The following is a 20,158-nucleotide window of genomic DNA, read 5'->3' as shown; positions in this document are numbered from 1 at the left end:
GCGGCTCGCCAGGGTAAGCACCCTGGCGGGCCGGGCCAGTTTTATTTTCCTGCTGACGCGGCAGGTTCGGCCGATCGCGGCCCCCACTGGCCGTGGTTCGCCGTCATGGGCCAATGGGGGCGGCGGGAAGCGGCGCGGGCGAGCGATGTGCTGGTCGCGGCTTCTCGCCGCCCCCATTGGCCCGGGACGGCGAACCGCGGCCAGTGGGGGCCATGATCGGCCGAACCTGCCACGTCAGCAGGTAAATAAACTGGCCCGGCCCGCCAGGGTGCTTACCATGGCGAGCCGCGTGCCAAACGTTGCCGACCCCTGATGTAACTATTGGCAGAACGTGTCAGAGGGTCAAAAGGTGCATAACTTTCTACTTGTAAAACTGAGGTTGAGAATTATGCATCTGACTTAGTGAATGCCTGGAACACTGTAAACACACAAAACAGAGAGACATGGGGATGCTCAGTTTATTTTCGGTTCAACTTATGCAAGGAAGGATTTTTAAAATAAGTCTCTGTCAATATTTTAACTGGCATTTTCTCTTTTTTGTAAAGAATCCAGGGTCTGCAAAATAGTGACAGACAATACGCACCGAGCAAAGTTTGAGTTTTACGAAGATGCTATAACACTTTTTCAATATTGGAGAGTTAATTATAACTTGCAACAAGCACTATGAAGGTGTGATTTAGTATAATGGATATTCACTGCCCCATTTCTTATCTTAAGTTTCCAAACAAAAATTTATATAAAAAAATGTAGTAATACAAGAGCTGCATCTTACTTAAACACAACCCTGGGCAAAGTATTTATTTTTATACGTGCTCTGAGGTGACATTTTAAAATCCTAATCAGTAACTCATAGACTTGCAATAGTGTCAAATTCAGTTGTGAAAAAAGTCAAAGTTTCTGAGGGTATGTCTAGACTACAAGCACTACGCAATGGAAGGGTTCTTTTCCATCATTGTAGTAAATCCACCCCCTTGAGAGCGGTAGCTAAGTCGATGGGACCTAGCTGTGACTATTGTGTGAGTTAGGATCAGCCTAACTACTAAATCATATATGGGGCTACATTCATAACTAGGGCCCTACCAAATTCACAGCCATGAAAAATGCATCACAGACCATGAAATCTGGTCTTTTACCATATACTATACAGATTTCATGAGGGAGGCCAGCATTTCTCCAACTGAGTGCCCTGACCCAAAAAGGGGTTGCTGGGGGATTGCAAGGTTATTTTAGGAGGGTTGCAGTATTGCCACCCTTACTTCTGTGCTGCCTTCAGAGCTGGGCAGCCAGAGAGCGGCAGCTGTTGGCCGGGTGCCCAGCTCTGAAGGCAGCACCCTGCCAGCAGCAGCGCAGAAGTAAGGGTGGCAATACCATACCATGCCATGTCATACTTACTTCTGCGCTGATGCTGGCAGCGGCTCTGCCTTCAGAGCTGGGCTCCTGGCCAGCAGCCGCTGCTCTGCAGCCACCCAGCTCTGAAGGCAGCACCACCGCCAGCAGTACTGCAACCCCCCTACAATAATCTTGCAACCCTCTAACAACTCCTTTTTCTGTCAGGAGGACCCCTACAATTACAGCACCATGAAGTTTCAGATTTAAATAGCCAAAATCATGAAATTTATGATTTTTAAAATCCTATGACTGTGAAATTGATCAAAATGGACCATGAATTTGGTAGGGCCCTATTCATAAAGTAGTTTAGGCAAGGTCACTACGCCTAACTTTCAGGGGTCTGGGATTCACAAAGCTTGAGTTTGGCAACTATGCTAAGTATACAATGAAGGGGTACAGATAGGTGCCTTAGAATGGGATTCATAAAAGTCAGCACACTAGATGCTTCCCCACTTAAATTACCCAGTGGGAGATCCCAAGTTAAGTGTGTGCACTAAACCCTTGGCCTGTCTCAGAGAGAGGTGCCTATGTCCAGGCTGCAGGGAGGTGCCTCTATCTGCTTCAAATTCTCAGCTGCAAACCCTGCTTTAGAATTAAGTTGTTTTTGTAAGAAGCTGGGGTAAAGGAGGATGACTTCTCTCATACTCTAACCCGGACGTGGGCAAACTACGGCCTGCGGGACCGTCCTGCCCAGCCCCTGAGCTCCTGGCCAGGGAGCCTAGTCCCCGGCCCCTCCCCCGTTGTCCCCCTTTCCCCGCAGCCACGCTGCAGCGCAGGCTGCGCTCTGGTCCGCCGCTCCCGCTGGGCAGCGTGGGGAGCACAGCTGGCTCTGGCCAGGTGTCGCGGCTGCGAGCTCCTGCTGCTGGTAAGGGGGCAGGGAGCAGGTGGGTTGGGTAAGGGAGTGGCGGGTCCTAGGGGGCAGTTGGATGAGGCCGAGGTTCTGGGGGGGTGGTCAGGGGATGGGGAACAGGGAGGGTTGGGAGTCAGAGTCCTGGGGGACCTGTCAGGGGGTGGGGATGTGGATAGGGGTCGGGAGGGCAGTCGGGGGACAGGGAGCAGGGTGGGTTGGATATGGGGTGGGATCCCGGGGGGCAGGGGGTCCCGGGAGGGGGTGGATAGGGGACAACGAGCAGAGGGCGGTTGGATAGGGGGTGGGAGTCCCTGGGGGGTTGTCAGGGGGCGGGGGTGTGGATAGGGGTCAGGGGACTGGGGGGTTGGATAGGGAGCGGGGGTCCCGGGAGGGGGCAGTCAGGGGACAAGGAGCAGGGGGGATTGGATGGGTTAGGAGTTCTGAGGCGGGCAGTTAGAGGGCGGGAAGTGGGAGAGGGTGGATGGGGGGAGGGGCCAGGCTGTTTGGGGAGGCACAGCCTTCCCTACCTGGCCCTCCATACAGTTGTGCAACCCCAATATGGCCCTCGGGCCAAAACGTTTGCCCACCCCTGCTCTAACCTAACCAATGTGGTAAGAGTTATTTGCCTGGACCGTGAGAGACCCCTGGTTCAAAACTCGCCTCTGCCTGAGGGGGAGAAGGGATTTGAACAGGGCTCTGCCACCTCTCAGGTCAGTGGCCTTGTTACTGGGCTATGGGATAGTCTGAGGTGGGGCTCCTTCAGTCTCCCCTGCTGAAGCTGTTCCACTGTAGATTTACAATTAAAAAATTCACTGGAGCAGGGGAACTGGTTCCTGGGTCTCTCGCTTTCCGAGTGTTCAAGCCACTAGGCTACAGAGTCTCTCATGCTTGCTTCCCCCCGCCCGGCCAAAGTATTTACCCTCTGGAACTGCTTCAATATCACTGGTCTACAATTTTTGAGAAGTCGTCTGCTTCAGAGATAAAATGTGCTATTTATTATGTATTTTGATGTGCTGAACTCAAATATGACAATTAAAACAACTGATTGGCTACTGTTTCTAAGATATTTAAGTTTTTACATTTTATGTCTATGTATATGGTGTAGATAGTAGAGTTTTAATCATAAATTGTAAACCTAGGTCTTTTCGTGTGTTTATGGTTGCTTTACATGATAATATTTCACCTGTCCTGTTTATGTAACACTGTAAAAATCAGCAAAAGGATTATATAAATAAAATGTATTATGAAACAAAAGGCAAAAAACTTATGTACATAGTTTAGTCCTATTCAGTGTCTACTCGGCGCTTCTTGGCTTGACTCTTGTATTCATTAAATGGAGCATCTCTTGTCACTGTCCAGCAATAGTCTGCAAGCATTGATGGGCTCCATTTGCCCTGATAGCGTTGCTCCATTGTTGCAATGTCCTGGTGAAATCGCTTGCCGTGCTCGTTGCTCACTGCTCCGCAGTTCGGTGGAAAAAAATCTAGATGAGAGTGCAAAAAATGTATCTTTAGTGACATGTTGCAACCGAGGCTTTTGTATGCCTTGAGAAGGTTTTCCACCAACAACCTGTAGTTGTCTGCCTTGTTGTTTCCGAGAAAATTTATTGCCACTAACTGGAAGGCTTTCCATGCCGTCTTTTCCTTGCCACGCAGTGCATGGTCAAATGCATCATCTCGAAGAAGTTCACGAATATGAGGACCAACAAAGACACCTTCCTTTATCTTAGCTTCACTTAACCTTGGAAATTTTCCACGGAGGTACTTGAAAGCTGCTTGTGTTTTGTCCATGGGCTTGACAAAGTTCTTCATCAGACCCAGCTTGATGTGTAAGGGTGGTAACAAAATCTTCCTTGATTCAACAAGTGGTGGATGCTGAACACTTTTCCTCCCAGGCTCCAATGACTGTCGGAGTGGCCAATCTTTCTTGATGTAGTGGGAATCTCTTGCACGACTATCCCATTCGCAGAGAAAACAGCAGTACTTTGTGTATCCGGTCTGCAGACCAAGCAAGAGAGCAACAACCTTCAAATCGCCACAAAGCTGCCACTGATGTTGGTCATAGTTTATGCACCTCAAAAGTTGTTTCATGTTGTCATAGGTTTCCTTCCTATGGACTGCATGACCAACTGGAATTGATGGCAAAACATTGCCATTATGCAGTAAAACAGCTTTAAGACTCGTCTTCGATGAATCAATGAACAGTCTCCACTCATCTGGATCGTGAACGATGTTGAGGGCTGCCATCACACCATCGATGTTGTTGCAGGCTACAAGATCAACTTCCATGAAGAAGAATGGGACAAGATCCTTTTGACGGTCACGGAACATGGAAACCCTAAAATCACGTGCCAGGAGATTCCACTGCTGTAGTCTGGAGCCCAACAGCTCTGCCTTACTCTTGGGTAGTTCCAAATGCCTGACAAGGTCATTCAGTTCACCTTGTGTTATGAGGTGTGGTTCAGAGGAGGAGGATGGGAGAAAATGTGGGTCCTGTGACATTGATGGTTCAGGACCAGAAGTTTCATCCTCTTCCTCGTCTGACTCAAGTGAGAATGATACTGGTGCATCAGGAACCGGCAATCCTTCTCCGTGGGGTACTGGGCGTATAGCTGATGGAATGTTTGGATAATGCACAGTCCACTTTTTCTTCTTGACACACCTTTCCCAACTGGAGGCACCATGCAGAAGTAACAATTGCTGGTATGATCTATTGGCTCTCTCCAAATCATTGGCACTGCAAAAGGCATAGATTTCCTTTTCCTGTTCAACCACTGGCGAAGATTTCTTGCACAAGTGTTGCAGCATATGTGTGGGGCCCACCTCTTGTCCTGATCTCCAGTTTTGCAGCCAAAATAAAAGTGATAGGCTTTCTTAACCATAGTGGTTATACTGCGCTTTTGTGATGCAAAAGTCACTTCACCACAAACATAGCAGAAGTTATCTGCACTGTTCGCACAAGTACGAGGCATCTCTGCTCACTTTGGCTAAACAGAAATGTGTCCCTTTGCAAAAATCAAACACTGACAAATAAGAGAGCACGACACTGTATGATTTCTAGAACGGATATAGGGCAATTTGTTCAGCAGAGTGATGTAAGCTTCGTTATGATTGCATCATGCATGACTTCTAGGAATAACATGATGCAATTCATATCATGTATGACGCAATACCAGCTTCAGATTGCATCATTCATTGTTTTGCCTAAAAAGCAAGTACTGTCCAAACCCAGTCATAGATTTATTCATAGATCCAGTCAAAGATGTATTTTAGTCATTTCTGGTTTAAATTGAGATCCCTTCCCTTTATAACTCACTTATCCTCCGCCATTCCCAAGTCAAGGGTCGTATATACTGACCCAATAGCGTATCTTGAAAACTAGAGCCAATCAACAATTTTAAGCATCATTTTCGTTCTCAGTGACCCAGAATTAGTAAAGTTTGACTACATTTATTTCAGAAGCATTTTGGCTGTAGAGCAGTGTATTAGGCCAGAGAATGCACACAAGCATAAGAACAACACTAGTCCCATCATTTTATATTGTCAATTGTGTCAGGCTATTGTAACAATCTTCCTATTTTACTTTACTATTCCAACAAATACAATTTTATGCATTATTGATTTTCTTGCTCTGGACTTCAGATAACTATCACCCTGACCAAACATATCTATTCTGTGTCAGAGTATGATATTAGAAGTTGTGAGCTTCAGACACAATTGTTATATAAGCAGAAATTAAACAGAAGAGAAGAATTCAGAATGTGTTCTGCACTATGCCAGTTGTGCAACCACATAATTTTAAAACCATATGATTTATTTCTGTAATAAATTACAGAACTGTTTGTTTTTCGCAAGCACAATGTTGTCTATGAAAAAGCCAAAGACTGCCAAAATTTAAATTACTTATGTCAGTTAAAAACACTCCCAATCTTACTACACCTCTACCCCAATATAACGCGACTCAATATAACACGAATTCGGATATAACGCAGCAAAGCAGCCCTCCCGGGGGAGGGGGGGGGAAGAGGGGGGCGGTGCTCGCCGGTGGATCAAAGCAAGTTCAATATAATGCAGTTTTACCTGTAACGCAGTAAGATTTTTTGGCTCCTAAGGACAGCGTTATATCGGAGTAGAGGTGTACATGATTTAGGTGCAACAGTTTCTAACCATCTTTTTAATGAGTTAAGTGATAAGTAGTGCTTTCCTTCACAGTCGCTCTGTCTAAGGTCTACAACTGATGTTCTTTGGCAGTTTCGACTGAAAACTCAGAACTTACAATTGACAGCCAACACAAGCTAACAACAGACACTCATCCAGAATCAGGCCTACAGAAAAAAAGTACTCTCCTTGCAATAGATATTGTAATCCAAAACATTGGCCATCATCTGCTTTATATGGCAACTGGAATGCCACTCTTGGAAACACATACTCCACACAGATTCTTAAGATGTATTTTTTCCTTTTATTTGTATTTCATCAAAAACTTTTTGCAAACTGACGAATGCCATGGACCAAGCAGCTTAGTCAGTTTTATCAAGAAAACAGGTATTCAGTCCAGGTAGCAATTAAATTAGTTCTTCCTCCACTCTATGGAAAGGGACAAATAAGCAAGCAAAGCAAGGCTCATCAAGGTTATGGTAAATTACAGAGTAAGTTTATCTTGCAATGATACAATATTCACTAGCCAGCTTTGAACCAGAGCTTCCCTGGCTAACCTTGTCCTGGGGCTTCTTTATTTTACTGTTTAAAATATTGGTCCTTGTGCCTCAAAATTCCTACATGCTAGCCTGCTGCACCTGTGCCCCCAGCATGACTTGGCTAGTCTAGTCTTTAATGACCAGGTATCCATCAATAGTTGCTTTTACGGGTATATACACTTGCCTATTTGCCCCTTCCCCAGTTTTCTGGGAAGGAAGGAATGCTGTAGCAATTAACACAAAGAATACTAGTAGCCAAACCCTGTGCTATCACACAGCTATAGTTGTACATTTAAAAACAGCCAAAAATGGCTGACAACTTAAAACCAAGGCAGTAACAGATCACAAAATGATTAAACTTGGTGATATTCTAAACAAAAAGAGCTCTCAGCCATGTTTGCAAGTGTTTTGATCACTTCACCTAGAGGGGGGAATAGTCATCCAAAATTCAAAGTACGTAAAATTAAATCCATTCAACAGGTGCAAATGCTGAACACACAACAGGGTGCTTTTGAACACCAAGACTATTTCACATGCCTACATGACCAAGTTTCAGTGATCAGCAGCCTGCTTTGCTTAACTTCTGTTGCATTTTACTTTGTTAGGTAGCTGTTAAAACACTTTGGTCTTTCCAACCTATCAATTTAAATTAATGTAACAGAATAAGCTACTGCCATTACCTTCAGATCCCAGCAAGCATCTAATAGGACTTCTCAGTTCTAATTGCTTTTACAACTGTGAACATCAATTTATTTCATCAGTAGCTGGAAAGGAAGGAACTTTTTAGTCATAAAATGCACTTTTCAGATACATGAATGCTATAAAGCTCACTAATCCGGTTAATGAAGGTCTGTATTGCAATGTTCCTTAATGAAAATGTTTACTATAAGGCTACTAAGTTTGGCACTCACCTCCACTAAAAAATTAAATTAACAGGTGTAAATTAAAAATGATAATCCAGTTAAAAATCAATTTAAAGATGTCCACACACTTAAAGTGCACTACTTTAATGGAGTCTGTTTGAAAGCACCTTGTTAATTAAACTTTAATACTCCTGGGGGAATTGTGCACCACTGTGCAAGTGCAGAATTCATGTCCCCCGCAGAAAAATGACTTTCTGACAGGGAACCAAAGGGAAGATGCAAGAGCAGTCACGCACCATTCCCTAGCAGTGCAGGTACATCGTTTCAGGTTCCTCCCCTGCTTCCTGCCCCATTGCTCTTCAGCTGTGGGGAAAGCGGTTACTGTGTGGGGAGCTGCTCCCTCATCTGCCCAACCACCGTGCATCTGGGCTTCCCATACCCAGACACCCCCCACCAAGCCTTACCCCATACACCCAGAACCCACCCTAACCCTCCATACCCAAACCCCACCCCACTGAATTCAACCCCTGCATCTGGAGCCCCCCTGCACCTAGCACCCCTGCCTCCAGACCCCTCACCCTGCACCCAGACAACCCCCCCACTGAGCTCCCTGCACTTCAACCCCCACCCTGATGATCCCCCCGCACTACCCTCAGCCCTCACACCACTGACCCCCCAACTAGCTGCACCCAGACCCCTCCACCAAGCCCCACTTCCCCAGCATCCAGACTCCCCTACTGAGCCCCCCACACCCAGACCCCTCTGCTGAGCCCCAAACACCTTCACCTGGAACCCCCCCAATGAGCCTCTGCGCATTCAGATCCCCCCTACCTAGACCCCCCACCCCCACTGAGCTGCCTGCAACCAGACTGTCCCACACAGAACCTTCTCACCCCACACCGAGCCCTTTCATACTTGGATCCTGCCTGGTTGAGCCTGCCTGCCCCACATATGGTGCACCTGGCACAGAGGGTCAGGTCTCCAGGGTGTTTCTGGGGCAGACACAGGCCTTGTGCTGTGTCAGGGTCGGATGCAGACTCACCGCTGAGTCCATGTCCCGGGGTGGGTGGTGGGGAGGCTGCAGGGTGATCTCACACCATCGTGCAGCCAGCGGCCTGTGCTACCCACTGCCATACTGGAGCCTCTGCATTTATTTACTGACAAATAAAACTTGCAGAATTTTAAAATATTGTGCGCAGAATTTTTAGTTTTTTGGTGCAGAATGCCCCCAAGAGTATTAAACTGATGCAGTTTAGTGTACAGACCAGGCCTAAGATCTAAAGAGCAGGGGGAGGGAGTATAAGACTCTTTGCTATCTGGGTATAGTGCTGGTGCCTGTCCTATCCCCAACTTCCATTAATTCAGGATTTTGGGGTGGGGTTACTTACCCACAAAAGTGTAGGAAGGAGGGAAACTGCATTCCATGGTCTTCTGGATATGCTGGGACAGTGCTGGGACACCTGTGTTACCATCCTATTAATCCAGTACTCTGGAGCACCCAATCCTTCCTACCTGGCCTATTAGGTGGCTTTAGGCACTCCTTTCTGTCCACAGCTGTTGAGATGCTTCAGTAACTTAACAGCTAGTCTGCTTCTGCCTTCCCTGGGAGATCTAGCCCTAGCTATGGCATCCATGAGATACCAACTTATACTGAAGTTAAATCAATATAGCACTGTGCTGTGTGAACATAACACTTGAAATGTATGTTAAATTGGTTTAACTACATCAATGTAACTATCCCCATGTAGCTTAAACAAGAACTAATGTGTTGAGGCCAAGAGCCAGCCATTACTCAATCTCTAGTTTTCCTGGGCTGGTGGTGAAGTTATAAGTAAAGTGCATATAATTCTTTTAGACATAACCCCCTACATGTAGTCTTCTGTAGGAGGAGAAAAAACTGGCATGTCACTGCACATGTCCTGTGGTTAAGTAACAAATTTCAATCTAACGCTGTCAGATTTTATATTTCATCATGTAATATGGTATAGCTTTTATTTAAGACATTTTTGATGTTTAATAATAGACTTGTCAAATGTATTCAATAATTCTGCATTAAGATTTTAAGTTAGTACATCTTGAACAGTTATTTTCCCTTCCACCAAAACATATCCAGTGATAGGAGCATACAATGGACTACCTTGCTTGCAAGAAGTAAAAGCTTTTTTGAATTACACCAGAACCAACACACCTTGAGCTATTTCTGTATTGCTTGTCTTAAAAAAAGAGACACATCCAACTTTTGGAGGAAAAATGCTGGAAGAGACCTTTACTGCCAAATCTGATCTCTTAATAAGCGCATGCAGATGTCTTAAGCTTCTGATATTAGAAGGTTCCCATGAGCATCCGTCAGAGAGGTAAAGCAGAGCTCAGTAGTAAAGTAGTCTCCAAACTAGTTTACAGAGGATGTGTCTGGATGGATGGGAAGCAACTCAGATCATGCAGAGTTTCTGCTAAAATTAAAGATTCAGGCTAGCTAATGGGTAATACTGAAAACAGTTCAGTTAGTCTCCCTCCTATCCCACAACCAACACAAAGTTATGGGGGGGGGGGGGGAGGAAAGAAAGAGTCTATAGAACCGAGATAGCCAGGAAATCACATGACGTTACTTAAGCAATCTAACCCTTATAAATTAGAAACAGGAAATCCATTTTAGGCTTAGTCCAATCCACAAATCTTCTGTTTCCTGTAGTTGTGAAAAGGCAACTAAATTATGTGTGTGTGGTTGAGCTGTTGGTTTTTTCTTCTTTTTAAAGCCATAGAAGAGTTGACATTCAACACCCAGTGAGGATCTACATGAACGGAATTGACCTTTTAAAGTTTTCGTAGACATTGTTCAGCATAACTAACACGTTACATGGTTTAAAAAGTTATCAGATGTCTATTTTGAACTAAGTGTTAAGGGACACTATCAGTTACTTTAGGCACAAAATTCAGAATTAGCATAAAAACATTTTTTAATTAAAAATATATAGCTAAATACACCTCTTTTCCCCCAAAGAAGAGTTTTGGATACAAAGATTCCCTTAATGTGCACTGTAACACATAAGAACTAGAAAGTGAATCTGACTACACAAACTGAGCTAAGTGTAAGACAGGTGAACAAATTATGTAAGATTATATTAAAATGGAAATAATGTTTAAAGTTTACTAATACTTTAGCACAAGTATAGAAAAATTTTAGCCTGTGACTTAGTCCAAGTTTTTCTTTAAATAACGATTATTTATAACCCGCCTCCCTTCAAAGAAATTATATAGGTAGGTATCAAGAAACAGGGAGATTTTGCATATGTTGTGTGTCTATTCCTGTGTCTTCTGTATTTTGGCCCAACCCTGCCAAGAGCTCAAAGCAGGTGGACCCCAAAACCTAAGTGGATCCCTACTGATTTAGACTGCAAGCTTTTCAGGAGAGTGACCATGGATGAAATCCTGGTTCCACTGAAGTCAATGGCAAAACTCCCCTTGCCTTCATATGCATTTATACAGGACCTAGTCAACGGTCTGAGCCTAATTTAGTCCTTATGGTATTAACTCAGTACAAATATTGACAAACAGTTTAGACAAAGCATGCACTTATATTTCACTCAAAGGCTAAAATCCCTACTGGTTCAAAGGAATTCTTTTAAATGAGCAAGAACAGTGACTGGGGAGGGGAGTTGAGTTTAACTTGTCTGCTTACTCACAAAAGGTTGTGAACGAGACTTTTAACATTTGAGTATAGACATCCTTGTGATTATGTACTGCCATCTGAGCTAATGTCCAAACATGCTAATAAACATTTAACTCCTAAAAACAGCCTCAGAAAAGCAGAAGTTGAAACGTACCGAAACCCTAACACCAATCCAGGAAACAACCTAATGACAGACTGGAAAATTCCCAACCTAAGAGCTAGATGAAAACAAACTACATTTTTAATTCTACTTAACTAAGGCCAAAGGATGCAGTCATTATCCATACAAATGAACGTCTACAGTTAGAGGGGCTCTGCATGGGTATAATGTTCCATCCATAGTAACCAACTGGTTTATGGTTAATTAAAAAGTCAGCCTAGCTATCTGTACTTTCTGCAATATTTAATCTACATAAATTTGAAGTTCTACAATCTTTTTCTGGTTTTCTTATTGTTTTAAATCTCATGCCAAATAACTTTAGTTTTGCTTAAGATGTGTGGAATTGGTACAGGCAGTTTTAGGAAAAAATGCTGTCAAATACTCCCCAGGAAAGAAGACAGAACTCTGGCCTTAAAGGAGACCAAGTCAAGAGAGAAAGCTTGGGTCCTTTATGAAATATGAGGGAAATGAAAACTCATTTCCAGAAAGTGTTGAAGGGAAGCTGACACAGGCTACTGTGGACACTGGAAATGCTCATTACCGTGGAAAGATACTAAGCACAGTTATATGTATTGAAAGTTTGTTTTAAAATACAAGTGGCTTCTTTATTTTATTGAGAGGAACAGTTTGTTTATATGTAAACTGCGTATCTAAATATAAATTCAGATATTAAGTTAAACCAAACATCATATACAATAGTTAGAACAAATCTCTTTCCTAGCTATCAGTTTCGTTTCTGAAGAACCGTAAAAGTGCTTGCTTACTTCCCATGCTGAACAGCTAGCACTCACAAATAGAAAAAACACCCAATAAACTAAGTCTTTGAAAGTTTAACAGTCTGAGTGCCTGATGCCATCCAGTTCAAATAAAAAGCAGCAACTAAACTTTAAATAGTCATGACATTTCTGACACACTGCATCTCATAATTTAGAACTATTCAGTGCAAGAAAATTAGCAATTACAAATGATTGCTGATTTCTTGTGCAAGAAGTGACTGATGACAGAATGATAGAAATGTAAAGCTAGTAAGAAAATTCCTGATGCATTTTGTTTTATAAAAAAAGTTTGTGGATTACCCAATGTGTTCCCCTCCCAAGTCTTGAACAACTGAAGACCACTACTACTTGTCTACATTCCAAATGGCAAATTGTTCTGCAACTCAATGGTCTAAGAAGTGGTAGTGAAAGTAACTTAATATTACTTCAAGGTAGAAAAGATCTAGTGATCAGGGCACTGGGCTGGGACTCAGGATACCAGGATTCATTTTCTGGCTCAGCTACAGACTTTCAGTGAGACTTCAGAAAAATCACTTAATTTACTTTGTGCCTCAGTTCAGTTTCCCCTCTGTAAACATGTATAGTATTTCCCAAATTCATAGGGGCATACTGAGGGCAAAAGGCAGTAGTTATGAAGTCTTCAGATTCTATGCTGATAAGGGCGTCAACACTTAAATAAATATTTCTAGATTAATAATTATATGAACCTAAACACATCACATTTACCTTAAACAAAAAACAGTTTTAAGTAGCTATTTCTTTAGGCTTGTAAAACAAATCTTAAAAATAAAGGCTATATAACAAAGACTTTTGTGCAGCAATCTTAGTACCTCTAATACTATTCAAAATTACCAGAAATAAATGCATTTTGTTGCTATCATATTAAATCTGAGTTTTTTATAAAGCTATATTTATCCACTACTGTGTCAGATTCAAGCTCACCTGCTCAAAACAAAGCATGGAGCGACAAATGCATACAGTAATCTCACAATAAAAGCAGAAATATTTTTATATCAAGGCTCCTACCAGCAAGAAGCAAGTGTCTGAATATCAAAGTCATTTATGTTCACAAGTCATGCACTGCAGTTATACTGCAACAAAAGCATTGAACTGCAAATAAAAGTATAGTATTTGGTGGATTATGGCACCAGGTTCTCTTTAATTCTAAAGTGCAGGTGGTGGCATTAAAATATAACCAGAAAGAGAAATCTGTAAGTCTATCAGTTATTTTAAAAACTATGAAAAAAAAATCCAAGTTTTAATGTACACTGACAATATTCCTTAATTCAAAGCAACTGTCCAGTTTCATCATCAAAAGATGAAGCTATAGTAGGAAGCCCTTTCTACATAGAAAGGGAAGGCAGATGGTGCAGTACTACTGAAGTATTAAACACAAGTGCTTGCTAGATTAAGATATGTACTACCTTTTTTATTGAGTGACAACGTTAAAGGCTGTTTTATTTTCATTTTTACCAAAATAAGTTAAGATAGTAAGCACATGAAAGCGACACAGACTGACCAATATATTTTCTGGCTTCTATGAGACAGGAGTACAACTACCATTCTTTAGTATTATGTATGCATTAAAACTTCAGTTAGAACTAGAAACAGAGCATATTTTTATATATAATTATAGACAGCAAGCAGTCACACCAGTTTCACTCTTCTGGCATTCAATAAAGCTTGAGGAACAGCAAAGGCATTGGAGACCTTGATCTCAACTTCAACAGTGCTCCTTGACCCTCCCAAAAAACCCTCTAAAGGCCTTTACAAGCTTGGTCAAAAACTCAACAGCATTTCTTTGTAATGTGGTAACTTTTGAATGCAGCATTTGACTAATTCCAATATTTCAGGGAACGTTCTATGCAGACTGGAACCAGACTGATTTAGGATAAACTGCAAGACCAATGGGAAACACATGAAGCTGCTGCCGGCTCTTAAGCAAATCTTCAATCACCTCTGCAATTGTCTATAGCGGGGATTGGCAACCTTCAGCCCACAGCCCGCCAGGGTAAGCCCCCTGGTGGGCCGAGCCGGTTTGTTTACCTGCTGTGTCCGCAGGTTTGGCCGATCGCGGCTCCCACTAGTCCCACTCCAGTGGGAGCTGCGATTGGCCGAACCTGCGGACACGGCAGGTAAACAAAGCAGCCCGGCCCGCCAGGGGGCTTACCCTGGCGCACCGCGTGCCAAAGGTTGCCGATCCCTGGTCTATAGATTAAAAAAACCTGGTTGATAGCATCCATCCATGGCTTCCAACATAACAATACCCTATCTCATCTCTGCTCAGCGTCCCAATAGTTTAACACATTGATACCATGAATGACTTATCACCCAGACAGAAATAAGAAAGGGGGGCGGGGGGGGAGAAATGGGTGTGTATGAAGGCGTGTCCACACATTCCTTCATGAGTGGAGAACAGGGACCTAGGTATGGGGCAGCAGAAAGTGCCCCTTGCATGGGAGAAGTGGGAAAATGAGCGTTTATTACACAGAGAGAGCCCTTGCTATCTAGGGAGGAGGAAATGTGAAGCAAAACACCAGCCATTGAGGGGAGAACGGGGAACACATAGAACCTCTGGTGTGGGGAGGAGATTGGAGAGATGCAGGGAGTCCCTGAAAGAGACCAGGAGTATGGCACAATGGGATTTTTGGCCTACACAAGCTATGAAGTTTGAAACCCTCGACCCCTCCTTCATGTTAAATGCAATCAATTAGTTCTTTCCTATATCAGAACAAAAGATAAAGGACAAGATGCTACTATTTAGAACAGCACGAAGGGCACACTAACTTCATACATTGCATACCAATGAACTTGTTCCCTTTCAGTCGCCCACGGTCGATGCAGGCCAGATCTACACTAGACTTCTGCTGGCATAGCTATATTGGTCATCAGTGTGGAGTGCTGTGATCCCCGACCAACATCATTGTGCCAGCAAAAAGCCCACACTGTAGAAGCAGCTTTACTGGAAAATCTGCACTTTTACAGGGATAGCATGTTTCACTCTTTGGGGGTTGTTTTATTATACCGGTACTAAGCGCACCTTTGCCAGTACAGCTGCATCCAGACCAGGAGCACTTCGCCAGCATCGTATAATGGTATTCTTATACTAGTAAAGCACTCCTAATGTACGCATGGCTTGGGGTCACTCCTGCCAAACAAGTACTTCTAGGATGGGTAGATCTATCCATTATATAATCAGACTGGATTACTTTTGTTGTTCGAGTCTGGCAGCAATGTGATACTACAAAGCATCTATGGTGTATCAAAATGGAAGAGTTCTAATTTGCAGCACTCCCTTTTGTGGTGCAATTTAATTCATACACAGAAGAGTATAATAAAGTAAAACTTGACACTTTAAAACACGGCTGTTCAGTCCCACAAAAACATACACATACGTGGACCCTTGAAGCTGCAGGCATTGTCCCTGCCCTCAATATGGTTGTTTAGATTATTCCTATGAAAACTGATGTTTTAACCTATCAGGAAATGTGTTGTGCTTAAACTTTACAATCTGATAATTATATAATTACGTTAGTTCATCCGCAAACTCTTAGGGGCACAGAGTGCCCTCTGAAGTACTTTTCTGTACCGTGCCAAACACATAAGATCGAAGAAATACTATTGCAATGGTCTGGACACCTGTCAGCAATGAACTCAGAAAGGATAACATACATGGTGATACATACCAGAGGACAAGGAACTAGAAATAGATGAAGACCAAAGATACGTTGGATAGACACAGTGAATGACATAGAACAAAAAGGTTTAAAGATGAACAAAGCCATGAAGCCACAACAAGACAGGAAATGGTGGAAAGACTTAATTCAGCCCAATCACTGCTGCTGAGCTCATGGACAGGAATCAAAGAAAATCAAAGAAGAAAAGACCGCGCTTAGCATAGGTGGCCACCTATCTCTGACTGGGAACTTTAGGCACTACCACAGTACAAATATACTTTCCCAAAATAAATAGAAAAACATCCATTACACAATTTCTCTTGGTATTTTGAAAAGCATTTCCTGTTATTAGATACTATTTATCACTGCAAGTATACAACATTATTCGGAAAAGATGATTGTCTACTTTTTTGTAAATTTTTGTTTATCCAAAAGCCCAGCCAAGCTGATTTTTATAGTACATAAAGAAATCTAACTGAAACATGAAAGACAAAGGGTAATAATGGAAGTCATTTACTCAGGAAGAAGTTATTTAGAATGGCAAAAAGTATGTTAATTATTCAGGGTTTGGAAGCCTTGAGGAAGTAAGTCCACAAAATTATCACAGTTACTTAGAAATAGTGTTAAAATTATGCATTACATCTACAAATTTGTTGATAACTATTTATGCACGAAGGGATACAGACAAGAGTTTGTCTCTCACTGGCTTCAAGCCACCAAGTCACTTTCCTTTTTTAGAACTTTCTTTTTCTCTTTAACTCGATTGCAAGGTATTCTGGGACATTTAGAATGAAGTACACTATTGAGTTAAGTTGTACTGATTTCTTACCTTCAATGTTTAACTCAAAACAGACATGGCAAAATGAGAGTGTTTCTTTTTCTGTTCCCAGTTTACACACACTGCAAACATTATCATCATTCAAGTCAATGTTAACAAACTGCTCTTCATTCATAGTGCCCCTAGGAGAAAGGCAAAGGTGACAACGTTATTTTATAACATTATACTATCCCTTTTGTCAAAATGAGGAAGCAAGAAATATATTCTGCAGTTCTTGACAAAACTCAAATTTCAGTCAATATGCATCCACATTTACTACAGAAACGGTGTGGTTCCTGAAAGTGGTTTGAGTTCGGGACACAGATGCACTAAAGAAAATAAAGGCTACAAACTCATTTATGCAGTATTATTATTTTATTCATCAGAGTGTAATTTCTGAAAGCAATACAAGCAATCAGATGCCTGACCCTTTTCATATCTTATGTGTTCACATAATTCAAACAATATGAAAACACTGGAAGGCCTAAAGTAGTTTCTATATGGGCTGTTAACTCCACTGCAAACATATTTTAATGAAACTAGGGAAGTTTACCTAAATCACATCCTCCTTCGTAATTCTCCAGTCAGACATTAAACAACAACAAAGCATTTCCTACTACACGCTATGGTGTTCCTCCCGCCCACGGACAATTAGCAGCGTCTGATGGCACAACGAGTTAATGCAGGTTTGCTCTGGCAGCCCCGGCGGGTGAAACTATCGCGAGCCCCGTCTCTGAAACCAGCGCCTGGAAACTTTACGGAGATTTCCAGCAGAAAACGGACACGTGCCGGGGAACTCGGGGCGGCACCTGCGGCTGAGACGGGAAGGGGGAGACCCCCCCAACGCAGCGAAGTGGCCGGCACGGGGCGCAGCAGGCTCCCAGAGCCGAGCCACAGGGGCCGGGCTGGACTCGTGGGCGCGGCAGAGGAACGGGGCCAGACCCTCCGGCCGCCGAGCGCGGCAGGGACAGACAGAGCCCGCCCGCCAGCAGCCGCCCCCAGCCCGCCCGCTCGTCCCCACAGGGACCCCGACCCCCGCCCGTACCCCAACCACCCTCACCACAGACCCCGACTCCCGCCCCCGTCCCGCAGCAGGCAGAGCCCCTCACCGCTGCGTCGCTCCCCGCGTCTCTCGGGCCGGCGGCTCCCCAGCCCCGCTTCCCTATTGTTAGCGGCGCGGCCAGGCGGGCTCCCTGGGCCTCGCCCGCGCGCTTCCGGAAGAGACCATCGCTCTACAGAGAAAGGGGGGGCAGGTTCGATTACCGTAGTCCCTGCCCTCTACCCGGTTCCCGTCACGCCCGCCCCGTGCGGGGGCCCGCGGAGGTTCGGGGTAAGTGAGAGGACAGAGAGCTCCCCCATCGCTTCCCCTCCCCGCGCACGCCGGTCAGGTAGAATGTGGAATAACCCTCCCCCTGTGCAGCAGTTGGACTAGCCCAGCGCATTGTGACGCTGCTTCTCACACACGGGAGAAACCAGGACGAGGGAGAGCGCAAACTGTCTGATTCTAGACTGTACCACAGACAGCGTGGGTGCTATGACTGGCCCAGGGTAACCTTAACTCTGCCCCCAAATGCACACATGGCTCCCATTTATAGGGCTGGCAGCATTTTGTTCCCAGAGTTGCCTGTCTCTTACACACATCACATCTCCCTTCACTTTAGGGATTGGAAGTTATTTACATCAGAACTAGCCCTTGGTGAAGTTGAAGTTGCAGGAAAAGGCATGTATTGTCTATGAAGGGATGACTCCCACAGCCTTCTCAGTTTCCTATGTGATGTTTCTGTGTCCCTCGTTTTGGGGTTTTGTCACATGCGTTGAAACACGGGACCCCGCAGGTTGAGCATTGGCAAGACAAAGTGGGTGAGGTGTTATATTTTATTGGGCCAACTTCTATCAGTGAAAGAGACAACATGGTTACAACACCACTACAAACATCCATACATTGGGGTCATTCCTCTACGGTCTGGAATTACATGGTTACATCTTATTTCCAGGGGACATAGTGTGCTTAGTGAACAGGTTGGATGGTGATTCAAATGAGGACAGAATCCATACAATTCATGTCTCAAGTGGGGCCTAATACCATATGTAATTACAACAGTCTAAATTTGCATTTGGCTTATGGAAATCACTGCTCTTATTCCGATGATACACCAGTGTAACTGAGAACACATTTGGGACTCACATTGATTAGGCCAGTGGCTCTCAACCTTTCCAGACTACCGTACCCCTTTCAGCTGTCTGATTTAACTTGCATACCCCCAAGTTTCACCTCACTTAATATCTACTTGCTTACAAAAACAGACATAAAAATACCAGTGTCACAGCACACTATTACTGAAAAATTGCATATACTCTCATTTTTATAATATAATTATAAAATAATCAGAATATAAATATTGTACTTACATCACAGTGTATAGTATATAGAGCAGCATAAACAAGTCATTGTATGAAATTTTAGTTTGTACCGACTTCGCTAGTGCTTTTTATGTAGCCCGTTGTAAAACTAGGCAACTATCTAGATGAGTTAATGTACCCCCTGGAAGAACTCTGTGTACCACCAGGGGTACACGTACCCCTGGTTGAGAACCACTGGAATAGGATGTGTAGTAAATACAGCAGTTGAATATAGGGAATGAGGCAGGGGCCAACTTGTTGAACAGTGAGAAGAAAAATAAATAGAGCTCAGCTGCCTTAACCATTTGCGAAATTGGTACCACTGTACTTTATGCACGAGTTGTCCCATTGACTCCACTGAAGTCAGGGCCGGCTCCAGCTTTTTTGCCGCCCCAAGCGGCGAAGCGGAAAAAAAAAAGAAAAAAGATAAAGCCGCGATCGGCGGCACTTCGGCGGCAGCTCAGCCGCGCCGCTTCATTCTTCGGCGGCAATTCGGCTGCCGAAGACCCGGACGTGCCACCCCTTTCCATTGGCCACCCCAAGCACCTGCTTCCTTTGCTGGTGCCTGGAGCCGGCCCTGACTGAAGTCAACAGTACTACTCACTTAGTTAGGCTTGTGTTTAAGTACTTTGGTGGATCAGGGCCAGTGGGCCCTGCCACTTGCAGAATGAAGCTTTCTGGAAGCAAAATTTGGTCCTTTACAGGGTTTATTTTCACAACAGCACCTCATGAAGTTAAGGAAGGAAGGGGGTTTCTACTAAAGAGGGGTAAAAAACTTATGTTTATGTGGAACGTGAAGAAGTGAGGCAAACCAGTGAGAGAGGACAGTAGGGTTGAGAGGGAGTAGGAGGGTTAGATAAGGT

The 20,158-nt window shown here is 43.9% G+C and overlaps 1 protein-coding gene across 3 annotated transcripts in view; it reads right to left on the bottom strand.

Annotated features, from left to right (window-relative positions):
- The window catches only part of CUNH21orf91 (chromosome unknown C21orf91 homolog), a 31,732-nt gene extending 13,640 nt beyond the window's left edge, over positions 1-18,092 (bottom strand). For 2 of the 3 annotated variants that reach the window (XM_024203477.3, XM_026652505.1), the window contains exons 1-2: positions 18,005-18,092; positions 16,908-17,038 (exon numbers count right to left, since the gene is read on the bottom strand). In XM_024203477.3, the coding sequence (XP_024059245.1) occupies positions 16,908-17,031 (124 nt within the window). In that variant the 5' untranslated portion in view covers positions 17,032-17,038; positions 18,005-18,092. Of the gene's footprint in view, positions 1-16,907; positions 17,039-17,448; positions 17,526-18,004 lie in introns of those variants that run through there. The other variant, XM_024203478.3, reaches the window with a different exon arrangement.
- Positions 18,093-20,158: the final 2,066 nt, after the last annotated feature.

Source organism: Terrapene carolina, unplaced genomic scaffold (assembly GCF_002925995.2).
Source record: "Terrapene carolina triunguis isolate 2854851 unplaced genomic scaffold, T_m_triunguis-2.0 Scaffold38, whole genome shotgun sequence".
Taxonomy (NCBI): Eukaryota; Metazoa; Chordata; order Testudines; family Emydidae; genus Terrapene; species Terrapene triunguis.
The sequence above is the reverse complement of the archived record's forward strand: the minus strand, read 5'-3'. Positions and strand labels throughout refer to the sequence as shown.